Below are 17,993 nucleotides of genomic sequence, written 5' to 3'. Positions count from 1 at the left end.
TTCCATTGATCCTATGCACTTAAAAAGGGCAATAGATAAACCAGCCGGAACAAACATTAAAAAAAAAGGAAAACAGATGCTTGTTGGGCAAATGTGTCACACGGACAGCGGCCTTATTATTACATAACCAAGTTGCTGAGTAGCTGTTGCCTGTGGCCGGTGGGGCGCCTGCACCACAGTCACCTTTGAAGTGCATGCACAAAATATGTATCAAGTAGTGTTTGGTAGGATGGTAAAGAGTTCATCTTTTATGACCCGCAGCTATCTAAACATTAATATTAATGGGCACGCATCAGCTCTTTGAACTTGATCTCTGCCGGCTGATTGTACGTGTGATGAAATGAGCTGCTTTGGTTAAAAAGAAAAAATCTTTGTCACTGCTACTGCTGGAAGTGAGATTAAAATGCACACAGCAGTGAATGGCTAGGTAAGATGTATGCAGGTAGTAACTCACCTGCATAGTAATTACAATTCTGATTATTTTACATTGGTTACTCACTACAGATCCATTAATGGATTTAAAAAAAGACATTCTGTGGTTTACCAAGCAGTCAGACGACACATTGGAGATATTTCTTTTTTTTTTGCCAAGCTAGCAATCGCAAAAGTCTGTCCCCTAAATGTAGAGGCCAAAGTGATATCAACCCTACATCAAATTACAAACGGATATTTCAAATCGTAGGCTAATTCTTAACCATTCAAAGTATTGTAACTTGTCACTTAATAATGTGTTACTCTCTCTTTCCAAATAATCACCATAATAATTGGCCCCATCTTTTCTTGATTCCCCCTTTCCCTCTTTTTATAAGCTTACTCCCCGCTGCCTTTGAAAAAATGTTTAAGTCTTATTTAGTTGTCAACAGCGTCCTGGGGGATTTTTAAATCTCCCACTGCTTAGGACCACCAACTGATAGAGGATTGACATGATCATGAAGCAGCTTCTGGGGGACCAGATGTCCTATAAATACTGGATGTGTTTCAAAAACACATGGTGGAGTTGCAAAGGAAGGCAATGTATTAGAAAAAGTTGACTGAATAAAAATAAAAACAAAAGGTTATAATGTTGTTGTGGGATATGAGTGAGTCAATTTCCTAATGTGAAGTGACAGAAGGGAAAGGCAGCGCATCAATGTTGATGATGCTAAGCTATACGGTGCTACCCATTAATGCCATTGTGTCGTGTATTAATGACAATTACACCCACAAGATGTCCACTAGCTGTTGGTGAGCAAATAAACCCAAAGTCTTAATACAGCGGCCATCTTGGTGCCAATAAAACAAAACAAAAAATCCTTGTCGTATTGCATCAGAACTTACTGCTTTTGTCTGAGAGGAAATAGTTTTGCCTGAAGACCGTCATAAAACACGTCACCTGAACTCTGTCGGAACACGTGTTCTTTTTAGGCCATAACGTGGTCTAAAGACAACTCCCAGGTTGACATTTGAGGGTTGACACATCATTATGAATCACCCTCCTCTGTTCACCCCTGTATAGCCATGTCTGAAATGAGCTATGTGTGTTTACCGTGAGATACGGTCTGTGTCTACGAATACAAAATGTTCCCCAATTGAGCGGCATGAAAAAGTGGAACACTACATAGATCGCCAGGGCAGAACACATGAACAGTATTGGTTTTTCCATGGTTGAAAAAATGGCAGAGTGAAGCCTTTGGAAAAAGGAATGCACACACAGTAATTGAATCCATTTGAAAGGAACAGCAACAAGAGTTAAAAGGCCTGAATCCTTTTTCTCTTTTGGCGGACAATCACTTTAAAGCACGACTATGTAACCTTTGAATAAAGAAAGGCCGAAATATTTCTCTTATAACTGGTCTTGTTATGACCATAGCTCACCAATAGATTATGGTTATTTGGGAGTTTTAGCCTTTAGATAGGCCTAGATATCGGTGTGTAACTGACATTTCTGAGTCATTTTCAGTTATCAAATGTTACTACTGTAGATGCTTAAGCATAATTACTTGTATCCTGTGGTTGTCTTTGGAAACAAAGTCACATAGGCTCACATACCAAATATGTGTGGTTTTGGGGGTCACCCTGCCCATCCAACATAACCACACTTAACCATTAGCTCACCAAAGTACGAGGTGTGTTCTGGGATTTCGGCGAGCAAAACATTTCTTAACATTTCCAAATGAAAAAAGTTGGATTGAAGTCTAATGTATGCATTTGGGAGGGTGGAGGCCAACATTGCACTAAAGCTCTGTATTGCGGTGTATTCGCCCTTGCCCACTTTTAAGCGATCCAATCACGTCTAAAGGATTTGATCTCCTCTGCTTAATAAACTAATATTCAGTTACACTGGAACATACGACACAATATGGAAGCCAAAGATGCTCCCAAATATCTTTCGACTTTCGAAGGCTGGAAAGGCAATTCTTTAAAGTCAGACACAGAGTTTTACATTTTTAACCGAGGACAGGAAGCAAATTTTGGGTCAAAACTTCTCCCAAACAAACATGACTCATTGCAGAAAGAAAAGCCTGAAGCCAAAGCTTGACCCGTTTATTAAAGAGGACTGCAGGAGTACTGTAGAATGAACCAGTGAGAAATCACTCTTTCTACCTTGTTCTTCTCTCGCGGCCCTTTTTCTCTCTTTATCACAGCAGTCAGAGACAGTAGATGCCTTTTGGACGCTCGTCTTAACCAAAACGCTTTCCCGCTTTCTCAACCCCGGAGTCATGAGAGGAAAACTACTCCATCTCAGTGTTAATCTATGCTTCCCCGCTTGTGTCACGTTGATTATATGACAAAAGCCATGTGTGCCACCAACTCAAGAGTTTGCGCAGAGTACAGACTAGACTCTCACATACCATCTCACTCAGTACTTTTACAGGCGCTTAAGTCGAGCTATGGTTATATCACTAGCATTTAGCGAGCGGCAAAATGGTATGGAGGGCAGTGATATGGATAACTTTACAGCTTTGTACATGTTTACTTTATTTTCTGATAGCATTGAATGCAATTGTAATTGCATTGTAAAAGTCCGGTTTCAGTCGGAATGATGCAATAAACCGTATTTCTCTAATGTCATGCAAACGTACTGACTGTTGACAGACAAGGCAGGGACTCTGTCTGTACTGCCGCCCTCTCACACACAGGGACGTTCATATTTCATCTTGGTGACGACAGACAGCATGCACCAAGCTCTCTTCTTCAACCACTTTCCCCATGGCACTTAAGGCTCCTTTTATGTATGGTTTCATATACAAACAAGCACAGGGATGCACATTATACACAATATATACAGAGACACATGCTGGCCTCGTTGTTTTCCTTAGTGTTCCAGGGTCATGAGCACTCACAAAAGCACGGCCGTGGAGTTGCAGCAGGCAGATGGTATAGGTGTGTGTGTGTGTGTGTGTGTGTGTGTGTGTGTGTGTGTGTGTGTGTGTGTGTGTGTGTGTGTGTGTGTGTGTGTGTGTGTGTTTGTGTGTGTGTGTGTGTGTGTGTGTGTGTGTGTGAGAGAGAGAGAGAGAGAGGAACACCATTATATCAAAATCTCCTTTAAACCCTTTACTGTAAAAAAAAGACTTCTTAAGCTGCTGAAAAAGAACCTAAATCTAATTGCTAGCATCATTAGCGCTTTTGCTGAAACTCCTATAATATATCCTTCTTTTCATCTCAAACTGCTAATTAGAGACTGTTTCATGTGTGCATGGCATTGCTTCATTATTCAAGTGTTGTTACACGCTGTCTTTTGAAATGAAAAAAAGAACATATAAGCCAACATTTCTGCCAATATGGCGTAAACAAAAGAATGCTCTATGTTGGTTGTCATATTATATTTTTTTCTTTCTCTCATAAGGAAAAATATGGTGGTGCCCTTTGTTTTGTTTTATAGACCCCTGCCCTTTGGACAGCCGAGTTTAAATCTGACAGCTTAACCCCGTCACCCTGAAAAAGACAATTGATACAAAGGAAGCCTGCCATTCCCACTGAGAGCAAAGATATTATGTAACTCATTAAGCAGCGAGCCTGCCCTCTTGTACTCTGCTTAATAGATCCCCATAACCCAGACATTCGCTCAGCGGTGCTCCATGGAGAAATGAATTAAGTGCAACCATGCTGCAGTTATGACATCTACAGTACAACCCCTGAAGCAGAAACCCGTACTTATTCCCTCAGCCACTCTTTTTAGGTATTGTCTTGGGCATGGAGAAAGAACAGCATGAGCACTTTATATTTAGATGTTTGTGTTCATCACTCCCTCTAAAGTTCATTCATGAAGTGTGAAAGGGAAAGTCTTCATGTCTCCTTTTTTTCAAAGCTAAAAAGCAAAATTATGTTTAAAACCTTTGTGGGAGGGAGTCCATTTGCAGCTAACTCGTACGCTTACAGATAACAAACAAACTGAGAGAGAGAGAGGTATTTTAAATCTTGTGAGGATGAGAGGACCGTTTTTTTCCTGAACATGAAAGAAGAAAGGAGGCTAGATAACAAGCGTGGCAGAGAGATGGGAAGGCACTATGGAAACAATCTGACAAGAAAACTTTTTTATGGAATAGAATAATCATTACCTCCAAAGGACAACCAGTCATTTTTTTTCCAACAGTGATCAGAATTAAGTGGAGTTATTGAACGTGAAGAGCATTTACATTGGTGCTATCTGACACTTAGGGATCGGTAGTTGCTCCTGCACACACATACACGTGTGGGCGCACACACACACACACACACACACACACACACACTTAGAGCGAAAACTAGTGAAAATCCAGTACCAGTGTGTCATTTACTTTGGCTCAAACAACTTCATTGAGGCAATGACTATAGATGATTATGAGCAAGAGGAAGAAGAGGAGGAGGTGTGAGATGATTTTGATGATGACAGTATGAAACAGACTTTTTCCTCATACTCCGCTAATCTGTCATATGCTTAGAGGTCAGCACCACTGAAGTACACTGGATTATACACTGATCACACACACACACACACAGCTCTAATCTGCTTGTAATACAGTATAGCGCACAGTTTATTGGTGTGTGTCTGTGTGTGTGTGTGTGTGTGTGTGTGTGTGTGTGTGTGTGTGTGTGTGTGTATGTGTGTGTGTGTGTGTGTGTGTGTGTGTGTGTGTGTCTGTGTGTGTCTGTGTCTGTGTGTGTGTGTGTGTGTGTGTGTGTGTGTGTGTGTGTGTGTGTGTGTGTGTGTGTGTGTGTCTGTGTGTGTGCTCATCATCTGAACCACTCATGACTGGCTCTGGCTCTGTGTGTGATTAGCATTCACAAGGCGTGCTGTGTGTACACCTCTCCTTTAGCGCTGACATGAAATCTTCTCTCTCTGATGCTGTGCTTCGCTTGGTGTGACACTCTGCTACACACACACACACACACACACACACACGCAAAGCAAATCCGATAGGCGTGCATATCAATAATATTTCCTTCAGACAAAATATCTTGTCTGTGTAATACACGGAGAGGCACCGTCATACAAAAACACACATTTTTCTAGGTTAAATATGTTAAAATTTTGCTAATTAGCTGTGTTCTTGTTGCTCTCTTCCAAATGACCTTATAAAACATGTTGCCTCTGTGTGTGTGTGTGTGTGTGTGTGTGTGTGTGTGTGTGTGTGTGTGTGTGTGTGTGTGTGTGTGTGTGTGTGTGTGTGTGTGTGTGTGTGTGTGTGTGTGTGTGTGTGTGTGTGTGTGTGTGTGTGTGTGTGTGTGTTGTGTGTTGGGTGTTTGTTGCATGTGTATCCATCCGTCCCTGAGGCTGACATCAAGTGTGCTGGCTGCATCAGTGGACTTCATTAATGCTAATAGCCAGGGCTTCACACTCTCTCTCTCTCTCCCCCAGCTACTTTGTTCTGTTGTTCATTAACCTCACTTAATTAAGCATGGGACTGGCTGGCTGTCAGGGTCTGGGGTGGCTGTCTCACCCAAAGTCACCAGTCTCCAGGTAAAGGAAGAGATTCACGTTCACGGCACAGCTAACATGAGCTTTAGGGACATGACACACCAAGCCTACCACCAAGAAACAACAGTGGTCAAACTCGTCCACCTTACATCGCCATACGTTTTAGGGATCCACTATGTCCTTGAATAGTATAAACTACCTATAACAATAGTTGTACACACTGCTGATAAGCACAAACGCTTAGTGACAGCCTAGCCGTCTAGACAGCCAAGTGTCAGATCGGCGTGTCAGGGCCCCTTCTGGACAGGTGTCAGTATCCTTTTGGGGTTTAAATTCAACAATCTACACTCACTTGTTAGTGTGAATGCTGGGGCATCCTGGACTTTTATCACACTATTGTTATCCTAAGCTTTATTGTGATTGGTGCTGTTTGTTTATTTGTTGGTTTTCGAGACACATTTCCATAAGGGGACAATAAAGTATATTGTATCGTATCTGATTTAACTTTTACTTCTACCTGTAGATGTTTTCATATGACATAACTAGTTTGTTTAAAGCATATAGAGGCCTTGAGTTTGTCTGTTTACTTGCAGTCAACTGTGTAATTCCAAAATAAATATGTGTGAACAAATGACTACAAATCAACTAGCCCACATCAAGCTACTACGGGAACACTGGTTGAATCGGGGCTATGGGCAAATTATAATGAAGCTGCCATGTGAAGTCTGCTGTGTACTGCACACAGGCTGCCTTCTTCAAGGTGACATGTGGCTTACAACTCTTGGTCACTAGTAGAGCCCCACAACTCATTTCTGCTCCAGGGCTTCCAACAGAGTAAATCCACTTATGGTTCCATCAACATTTGTATTATTATTTATCATCTGCATATGGCAACTACAACAGTAAGGTTAGGTCATATTTAAAAGGCTTAGCAATGTGATGGGTTACTCAGGACTCTGTATCTCTATTGCCCCCAAGAACATGATTGCTGGCTCTGACACTTTCTAATGTTTTTTTGTAAATACACTGTAATCCCAACCATGTGCATTATCTCCCTGCTTGTCTCTTTTCCAGAACAGTACCATCTAAATAACGCTTACGGGCCGTTTGTACAAGGGCTCCCACGCCCGCACAGCAACCACGGCACGGTGGGACTCAACAAATACACCTCGCTCAAAGCCGTGGGTAAGTCGGACACGCATACTCACACAAAGTGATGCTCACGACAAATGACACAGTAACCTTTAGTATAGTAGGCTAGGAGCTGTCAACTGATGAGGAGCTCCTGGCCTCTTGGGAGACAGAGAGTCAGAACCATGTCTGACACTGTGGTGTGACTGGTTACATAACAGAAGCTGTCTCTAAATGTCATTGATTCAGCCTAAGTCTTAAGGGGTGGAGGATTTGGGGAGAAAATGGCAGTTGGGATAGAGATTTGAATCCAAATGCCTCACCCGCTCCACTTGTTCTCTTTGGTCCCTCCCCCATGGTCCCTCCCTGACACGCTCTACACCAACAAAGTCGTGCCAAAGTGAATGGACAGTCCCAACAGCCAATAAGAACAGAGAATCGGAGCCTCGCTCTGATTGGTCAAAGTGCACAGCTCATGTTAACTTTGACCAATCAGAAATGACATACCCCAGCTTTAATAGATACTGTTTTAATTGCCAACAACACTGTGATTTAATTGAAACTTAGATCACATCTAAGGTAAAAAAAGATAGTTAGATTTTGCAACAATCTTTTAGCAGTCTAAGCAGATGGCTTGGGGTCACCGCCAAGGGTAGAGCTCTAAAATACATGTGTTCAATGTAACATACCAAGTGGAGCTTTCGGGGAGGAAAAAAACTATGGGGTCAAACATTTTGAATTTAACTTCTCCTACTTACATTTTGTACCAACCTTGTTTTTCTTTTTCACATATATAAGAATATTATGTAAGTGGATGCATTCTAAGGAAACCCTTTCCTATTTGTTAAAAAACATATCCATTCTACCTTCCACCATTTATTTTAGTGTCGAAATTTTAAGTGTATAATTGATGCACAATATACTGCAGTTCCCTTGAGAATTCACACAATGCTTTTCCATGCTTTGCTTTTTGCTGAACATTTCACACTTTAAAACTTTGATTCAAACATAAGTTTCAGGATCGTTATGCAGCAGTACAAGTGAAGGTCAAAAAGGATGGATTCATGTTCTGTGAATCCCAATTTACTGCTGACCACTAGGTCAACTATTGATTGTGATCTGGCCTTGGATACAGCCCACAGCTGAATGGAGAGTTAACAGTATAACATATGGATACTAATCATTTCTATCAGATTATTTTCGTTATGCACAACTTTCCTTAATGTAAATACTTTCACTCTTTCTATTGTTGCATACTTTTGGTCACTATTGTCACTGTCTTTCATCTACATTACACACACACACACACACACACACACACACACACACACACAGTGTTGTCCTTGAGTATGGAGTGTAAAAGTGTACAGAACTGTATCCAACCCCAGGCATCTTTTGCGGAACAAAACAATCCTCTACCAGTGAGCCAAAGGCAGAGCACAGCTTGTTTTACACCATTATTATCCATGAAAGGTTGACCAAGTGTATTATTCAAGCAGCAAACCTCTTTACACACAGTACAAACATTACATGTACAGTGAGGGCATGTACAGATGGGCACACCTCAGCTTCTGATGTAAGGTTTCTTACTCGACAGCTGTTGTAAGTGAACTCTACCTGACTTCAGAAAATAATGATTAAAACATACACAGAGGCAAGGTTACTCCTCCTGTAGCCAGGACGCTAGCGGCGATGACCTCCATTTTAAGTTTATTTAAATAATTCTCTGTGACGTCATGCTAGCCCATGACACACGCAAACACACACACACACACACACACACACACACACACACACACAAACGCACACACTCCAGACTCAGGGAGAGGGAATTTATAAATATTACACATTCCCACACACACACACACACATACCTTTACCTCCATCATGTCCCCTCAGTCTCTCCCTGCTGTCTGCCCTCTCGTATCCCAGCAAAAGAGAAATACAGCTGATAATTGCCTTCGGGGCCTACACCAATTTGAAATACTTAAATCACCAGCTTTCTCCTTTGATCTTCTTAAACCCCCCCGTCCCCCCCGTCCCCCCCCCCCCCCCCCATCCCCCTTCTCATATGTTATCTTTAGATTCATGTTTGACATTTTCTGGACGAGAAAGTCCAAGTTATTTGTAACCATTTGTATCGGGAGTAAAATGTTACTTCTTGTTGTGCCCCTGATGGCTCACACCATTCGCTTTCTGTAGGCACTGCGTTTTTATTACACCATTTTGTTTGTTAAGGTTATCAACTAACGCTAACTAACATTAGCCACCTTAGGCTAGTGGTCTTTCCTAGTCTGGAGTGAAGCCCCACAAAACCTGGATAAGAGTATTCAGTAGTGTTGTGAATGCCGGAAAAGGGATGCGTTGAGATTCTCCAGCCCAACAACTGCGCATGGCTAATCATAAACTTACTACATGGGTGGGCCAATCATCATCTGCAGTCAAAGGTCAAAATCAAACCCAATATGGAGTGGGTCATATAGCTTAGAGATTCAAGTGTTCCCTTTGTGAGAGAAAGAATGTTTCATTTTACATCTTTTTAAAGTCGCATGGTCTCCCATTTAAGGTTTCGAAAAATACTTTGAGGAGCAAAACAATATGACACAGTTGACAGGATGGAGCCGGAAGGTCCTAAAATAAATGCATCTGGATTAAGTGTGTGATTCAGTCCCCAGCGTTGCTACAATGACAGCCTCTGTTTGCACATTGACAGTTTATTTATTTGAGGCTATTTCTGAGTGTGCCTCCAAACTGAATCAGACTGTGACAATTTGAAAAGGACTCTAAACTTTAAACAAGTCAGCATGCCCCAGTACGTTAGAGGATATTTTATTGCAATGTTTGGCGATTATCTCTAGCAGAAATATTAGCTTAATTTCCTATAACTGATGAATGCTCTCTACAGTATAAGATGACTTCTTCTCACACCCTGTTTCCACCCATCCCTTTCTTACAGCACACAGTGCATCTCGTAGCTACTACAAGAGTTTCCCGCTAATGGACTTTTCCCAGTACCAGCCTGTGGCCCCTCCTGCCTTCCAGCCTATGCCCATGCAGCACAAAGAGAAGTCGTACATCCACCAGCATGTGTCGGGGCACCACAACCTCCACGCCCCTCTCTCCATCTCCATCCCTCCCAGCCACATGGAGCTCTCGCGGATGCCTAAGACCACCACGTACCCCGCGCTCTCCAGCTCGGCCTTCAAAGCCTGGGAACCCACCGGCCGCCACGTCCACAGGCAGGCATCTGCGCCGGGGCAAGCCTCGTCGTCCATGCACAACTCCAACCGGAGACATGGCTACTCCACGAGGAGGCAACATAGTATAGAGAACATGCCGGATCTCTTTGGCCATCCCTACGGAGGGATGTATCAAGGAGTTGGTGCGGGGGCAGAACAAGGGTACCGTGTAAGCCTACATGGGCAACACCTACCTCAACTCCCCTACTACCACATCACCAGGCAGAAGAACTACTCCACCCACAGCACCACTGAGGTGACCGTCTGAGCTCCAGAGAATGGCCCGCTGCAATGTTAAACATACTAAGAAAGGTCTTTGGTATTAGTTAATGCCAAAGTCTGGGACAGTTGGCCCAACAGGGGAAGGATATTCAACGGGGACGCGCTTTCAGAATTACAAAATGAGAAGGGATGTTATGACAATTGGTAATAGTGAGATTTGAGAGACAGACAACATAGCAGAACCACCACTTTTACATATAAGCTGCTGGTAAAGGTTATCATTGGACTCCAACCACTCTCAGGCTGCCATAGCCTCCACAGATTCTCAACCCTTACAGTTTTGGCTCTACAGTGAGGTTCCATTGTTTAAAGGAGAACTTGCAGCAGCTCTTAGAGCAAGGAGCAAGCTTGCTTTTGTATGTGGTCAGGTTTAACATGTCGGTTTCCTGTGTGACCGGGCAGGAATGAACCGTGAGTTTTTGTTAGCAAAGTAGCTCCGGTTAAGTTTAGGTACAGTAGGTCATCACTAAATGTGGCTGCAAAATAACAACCTGACTCATGGTCAGATATGCATTAAACAACAAATTCATTTTAAATGCCATTCCTTGCTAACAAATAGGAAATGTTATTTAAATGTGGCTGATAACCTACAGGATCCACTTAAATGTGGAGGCACACTGAAAATATTTTGATGTTGATAGGGAACCAGTAGGAACTGCAGCAACACATCAATACTTCAAATGTCATTCTAACCCATCCACTGCTTCCTCAACTTTAAAAGAATAGTTTAACATTTCGTGTTAGAAGGGCTGCTGGTTAGCGGATTTTGCTACTTTTGCTACCTAGCTAATTTGACCCATTTCCAGCAATGACTGTAGGCCTTTATAAGATAAGATTTCAGATCTCCAGTCCTTATCCTAAGTTATGCTAACCGTCTCCAGCATCATATTTAGCATAGGCCTACACATATTGTATTGCGTTGTAACTGCTCAACTAATTCAATGCTCAAGACGAAAAAGCGTGACTTCCAACATTTCAAACTGTTCCCTGTAGCTACATTGGTGAAGTCACAAACAACATGGACCTGTAGGCTAAATTTAACAAGCTAATTCGAGCAGAAAACGAAAAACATGAAGTAAAAAAGTTAATATAGCCATATAATACAGTAGATACTGGCGTTAGAAGCTTCTCATCATTTGCTTTTTGGGACAAACATGAGATGACAGTATTTACACTCAAATGCTTTGCAGTGGTGTTAGGGAGGTTTGGAAGTCTCTTTTTACTCCAGTGAGTGGGCTGTTTTTGTCCCAAAACAGCATTAATTAGACTTGGAGGTAAAAAATAAATATATATTAAAAACTAATAATCAGAACCACTGCTCACTGCCGTCAGTTTGTAGTATGGGGCAGTAAACATCCAACTTACATCAAGCATTAATGGAGTATGAGGGTTTTCATGGGATAACTGTCGATCATATTTAAATATTATCTAAGACTAATTATTCAAAAAATAAGTACAGAGGACCTTCCTGTATTGACCATATTTAACTAATACAACTACATCCTCAATGGCAGATGAAATTTACGTCTATGTGAAATAGCAACTATCTTACTTAACTGGATCACAGAAAAATCATTCATGAAAAACCCACCTAGGCATTACGATTTAAATTTAATTTAGAAGATTTAAGAACTGAGCTAGACAAGCTCCATGTAATAGATATCACATTAAGTTTCTGTGTACTAGTAATTCAACTTCAGATAACACAGTTCAGGTCATTTCCTGGCCCTGTAGATGCCTTTCTTGTGCAGTTTTTAAAAATAATCCTCTGGTCCTTTTAGTAAAAACATCCCAATTTTTTTTGCATCTCTCCATCCCTCTACCCCCAATGCTCAGCTGTATTCTCCATGTTCTTTTCTCACACCCCTTCCGGCATCTCCCACCCTCTTTCCACAACCAAGCGCTTTGCATTCTTTGCCATCAGGCCAAGCATACATACAGGGACAGCATCCCCGAGGTCACATTAAGTCGACGGTGAGGACAATGCCACCATCATGTCGGCTCCCATCAGCCTCCATCCCCAAGCAGAGAGAGAGAGAGAGAGGGGTAGAGTGGGAGCCAGAGGCTGGGGCTCTTTAGAAACCAAGAGAAAGGGAGGAGAGAGAGAAGAGAAGAGAAAAATAGAAAAGATAAAACAAACCTACACGGCTGTGTTTTCTTTCCCTGGGGGGGGGGGGGGGAAGAAAGGGAAGGAGTCACCGTGGATCTAGGTCTGTGCTGTCTGGGTCATAACTGGGAGTGTATGGACGTATGCGTGGATGCCTGTGTGTAATTTCAAACCCCCCAGGCACCATTGCAGGGGAATGCGCTGAGGCATTTTCAGACCTGGAGCGTTACACACATTTGGCTTTTTGTCTGTGAAGCCTGGACAGCAAAGGGCACAGTGCAGAGCTGCTGCGGCTGCTGTAAACGTGCAACAGTTACTGCAGCCCATCCGCCACAATTGTTGGTGAAAGTTTATGGATGCAACACCCTCAGGGACTGCGCAATGAAGTGAACTGTGAACGATGATTGCACGTGTGTCCAGATATGCTTCCCTGAGGTCCTGTAATAATGAAAGAGCAGAGAGAGGGTTTAATGAAGCTAAACCTTATATTTAGTTCAAAGTGTGAAGGGCTTTTATAGAATCTGTATTGAGAGACAAGATGAGTACATGTTAAGCAAATCCAAGATGAAACAAAATAGAAAGAATATACTTTATAACATAGGGCTACTAAATGATTGCAGACTAATCCCTTCTGCAGCTAAACTGCACCCATACAAACAGCAGAAAACACATTGAGGCTTTGGTAAAGAAGCTCTTGTCTCTTTGTCAGTGACATCTTATCTTATCTTATCTTATCTATAAAGCAAGAAACGTCTGTCTGTGTGTCTGTCTGTGTGTGTGTCTGTGGCTCGCATATCTCTCTGAGTTTTAGTCAGATCGGCATGAGCTTCCGGATATTGCTTGCACACAGCACGAAGGTGTGCATCCTTCATTGTGAAGTTTTTAGAAGTACGTGCGCACACTGAAGGCCACAGTGAGCACGGAGCATGAAGTAATCTCAGAATAAACCCCGCCTCCCTCTGACGAGCAGGACAAACACAGCAGACCGACGCACCTATTGTTACTTCCTCAACAACTCCTCACTCCTCACCTGCTCCACCTGTCCGCTTTAGTGGTAAAGACTGCACTTTATGCTATTTTCACTGTAATAATACAGCACGGGCTCGGCTGCTTCCACAAAATGTTTTATATCCGCCCAAGTCCCACACACACAGCTGACTGCTATTGACACTTTAACTAAACCGAAAGCCCGAGCGCAAGTCTCTCCCCCCCCAACACACACACACACACACACACACACACACAGCTGACTACTGACACGTTAATTGACAGTTATCCAAACTCTGTCTTATCTTTCAAATACCTAACAGTAATGGTAATGGGGTTGACAATGTTGTCATGGCGTGCAGCATAGACTCCTTTTATACACAGTGCAGCCATTTACTATATAGGCAACTGATTGTAAGTTTGAGTGCATTGTGCAGTATGGATGGCAGTTTGCAGGGTACCATAATATCAGATTGTATAGGTAACACCTGTACAGCTCGATTCTTCTTGAGGCTTCAACACTTAATTAATTAATTAATCAATAGGAATGTTTAATTTTTTTAGCATCTCCAACAAACACACACACACACACACACACACACACACACACACACACATATATATATGCTGGTTTTGCAGATTTTACAGTCATACAAAGAGTTATTCAGGAAATAGTGAGTCTGAGATGTCAAAATGGATTTCAAAGATCCTGTTATTCAAAAGACAACCGCTCAAGTCTGAGCTGAAGGCTTAACCTTCCTCAAATCATGCTGAATATTGGGGAAGCACAACATTTCTAAACAAGCATGATCCTCAAGGCAACAACAGAGAACTTTGTTTTGACCATTTAGACCTCTGTAAATGACACTTTATTAGGAGTAGAGGAAGTTGATACTGAATTAGATCGATGAGCTGCTGCAGTTAAACTACTATAGGTTTACTACTGTACTATACAAGTGGATTTCTTTTTGAAAGTTATCACAAACTCAATTGAGACAATTCCAATACAAGCTTGCTTAATAGCATGGAAAAATGATATCCAGTGGCCTATACTGACACAAAACCATGACTTTGCACTAAGACGTGTTTCTAAATCCCAGTAATAGAACGGCATACCAAAAGCAACAAAATCAATATTTGAAACTTTTCAAACCAAGTGAAGTGCAATCACACCCAAACGTATCATACCTAACTTCTTCTCCAGAACAAAGGACACTCCACATTTGTCCCAAAGGGTTTCATTAAAGACAGATCTCCATTAGTGATGTTTGAGCCCCTTCCTCAAACACTAGCACACACAAACAAGATTTTAAGTTCAAAGTATGTAGACAATGGAGCGTAAACAAATAGCATTAGGAGCATTGTGACTGATGCTGAGGTCAACAAACCAAATGCATTTTGTCTCTCTTTCACCGAAAACACCTTTTCTCCTTCTTTGGTATGCTCATAACTTTACACAAAGGCTCACCAGGTCTGCAAATTTCTCAGCAAACGACCGTGAGCAGGCGTCATTTCCTCCCCATGCTTGATGCCATGGAGAAAAACCTTGAGATCTTCTGTTTTAAAAAGACAATATCTGTTTTTATAAGCAATAGAAGTTTAGTTATTTTTCGTGAACAAGTGCTTCCAATGTCCTTCTTGGTATGAAATAATGTATTTTCTCTAAAACAACGGTACCCCTCTTGTTGTGCCATAAATGGCACAAACTGTTTTTCATCTATTTACGATAAATGTTTGACACCTTGTGTACATCATGGTTTCATCTTTTTGAACACGTTACTTCTTTTTAAAAGGTTTTACATGGTGGAAACCTGCATTGGAAGTAATGTGCTCGGCTTCATTTATGGACATTATGTAAATATGTTTATTTTATGGAATTTCCTATATATTTTGTTTGAATAAGGGCTGTATGAACTGAGTCGTTTTAAATTCTAAGAGTATTTATTATGATTGTTGTTGATGTCAGATTTAAACATATTTTGTTATTTCATGTTAATGATTTGAGTAACATGAGACATTATCTATGAAGAGAATTATATTAGCTGAGTCGTGCAATTTTCTAATGTGCAATAGAGGAGGAGGAAGAAGGCCTACTGGACTGTATGTCATATTGCTCCAGTGGGTTTCAAGAGCAGTGGCAAAACACACTATCTGTACTGTAGGATGAAGCAACCATAAAACAGACAGGTTGTCCACAGCATTGATAATATTTATATTGTACCATTAAATAACACTCTCTGATGGGATGGTGTGCAAGTAGTATAAGTTCTATTGAAGCAGTTTGGTTAAGACTGGTTTGCATAAGTGGTAAGGACAGGGTCAAACACAGGAAAGGAGGGAATCTATCCTCACGGGTTATCGTCTCATGGTTCACAAAGGAATATGTATAGGAGAAAACAGAGCTATGATAAATGTATACACACAAACATATAAGTATGGAAGAGTATGAGAGAAAAATAAGAGGAGGAAGGGTTTTTTACACTTTTTCATTATACACTTCTAGAAAAAAAACTTGAAATGTCAAGATTAAAGATGAATTACAATGTTGTGAATACATTTGAAATGTGGAGAATAGAGTCAACTCTTCTGGTCCATCATATCCAGGTATGAGAGCGACTGTAAGCTGTCAGAGACTACGGTCTCTCTGCCATTACTACATCCTGGGAGTGTGAACATTACAGTTTTTTTCGATCGCTAAACCACAGTGGGCACAACTGTAGCTCAATGTGCAAAACTCTAACTACAGTCTGCATTACCAACAGTCACTGGAGCTGAACAGTTCACTTCACCTGCAAAACAGGTTCAGTGCAGCAAACACTATGAACCAGCCTCATTGAGATAACACACACACTGTCACTCAGAACCTGCTCAGAGTACAAACACTAGCATCAAACCCCAAAACACAAATTACAAACTTTTAATCTTTACAGTTTGAATAATTTGAGTTATTTCACACAAATTGCATAATATTTTCTTTGATGAAAGGGTGAAATTATTTCACATGAAATTGTTTATTTTATAACATACCTGTTTTTTTAGGAAAACAAACAGAAATGAAAATCTGAAGTTTGCTTCAATAGATACACATTGTGTTTATTTTATTGAAAACATTTTCAAATGTAGTATTTATCTGTGTAAATATTCTATAATTGTAATACAGAAATCAATTCCTGTAATGTTGTCATTTACTGTACGGATGCAACTCTAAGCTGTTTGTTTGCTGGAAAATTTGTATTACAGATGCAATTTTAGATTTTTGCAGATTGGGTTGCACTCTCAACCCTGCCTCTCTCTATGCGAGACCATGATTCACAACAGGGTCTATCAGTGTTGCCCTTACTGTATTTCATCAGACATTACAGCTCTATGTCTTCTAGTTCTTCCTCCACACATCCACACTCTCACTGCCACTCTTCTCCCTCCAACAACCTGTCTTCCTGGGTCCATTTCCAAAAAAATATATATATTTTTGAGCTTTCCCTTTATACTGTATATATGTTCACTAACAAGACTAAAACCAGACATCTTAGTGTTTCAGTTGAAATTGCGATCCGCAGTGTTTGAAAGGCATTCATTATGTTTTGAATGTGTGGTTCACAGTTGTGGCAGCAGTGTGTTAGCATTTGAAAAAAGTGCTGGAAATCCACATTGTTGTGCAGGCTGTGGTTAAGCCATGAGATAGGTGTGTAGAGTTTTGAAAATTGTGTTTAATCAATGAAAAACGAGCTACAGTTTGGTCCGAATGAACCGCTGCTCTGCATACTGTTGTTAGAGTTTTGCACTTGTCGTTCCAGTTGTGCCCACTGTGGTTTAGCAATCGAAAAAAACTGTAAAGGTGAGTTTTTGAAATGTTTGGCATACTTAATTGATATATCATTATCATTTAGACTTTATTCTCAACATTTAGACTTATTTCTTGAAGTGCATCATGATGGAAAAAAAACTTCATCCTCTCATTTTCTTTTCTTCACCATTTGCCCTAATACTCTTCCATACGACAGCCAAGCAAATCCAAAGTGTATTTATGTGATGTGCAGTGTGTAGCAAAAGAAATGTGTATTTACCTGTACGTCTTACTACAAAACAACTCATTCATACCCAAAGTGTTCTAGAACATGTTCTTTGCAGAGGATTGTTTAGTTACTGATGCAACTTTTGACGATGAAATATTAAAGATTGTAAAATAATGTAAGGTTTTGTATGAGTCGTGTTTGAATCGTGTGTGTGTGTGTGTGTGTGTGTGTGTGTGTGTGTGTGTGTGTGTGTGTGTGTGTGTGTGTGTGTGTGTGTGTGCTGAGTGCGTGTGTGTGTGCGTGTGCGTGCGTGCGTGCGTTCGTTCGTGTGTGTGTGTTTCATTGATGGGAATGAC

The 17,993-nt window shown here is 41.2% G+C and overlaps 1 protein-coding gene across 1 annotated transcript in view; it reads left to right on the top strand.

The window, feature by feature from the left end:
• The window catches only part of shisa8b (shisa family member 8b), a gene marked incomplete at both ends in the record, with an annotated part of 26,865 nt that extends 16,349 nt beyond the window's left edge, over positions 1–10,516 (top strand). The window contains 2 exons of the mRNA XM_080048537.1: positions 6,953–7,063; positions 9,966–10,516. Coding sequence (XP_079904663.1) covers positions 6,953–7,063; positions 9,966–10,516 — 662 coding nt within the window. The remainder of the gene's footprint in view (positions 1–6,952; positions 7,064–9,965) is intronic.
• Positions 10,517–17,993: the final 7,477 nt, after the last annotated feature.

The sequence above is a fragment of the Ammodytes marinus genome (genome assembly GCF_949987685.1).
Source record: "Ammodytes marinus genome assembly, chromosome: 20".
Lineage (NCBI taxonomy): Eukaryota > Metazoa > Chordata > Actinopteri > Uranoscopiformes > Ammodytidae > Ammodytes > Ammodytes marinus.
The sequence above is the reverse complement of the archived record's forward strand: the minus strand, read 5'-3'. Positions and strand labels throughout refer to the sequence as shown.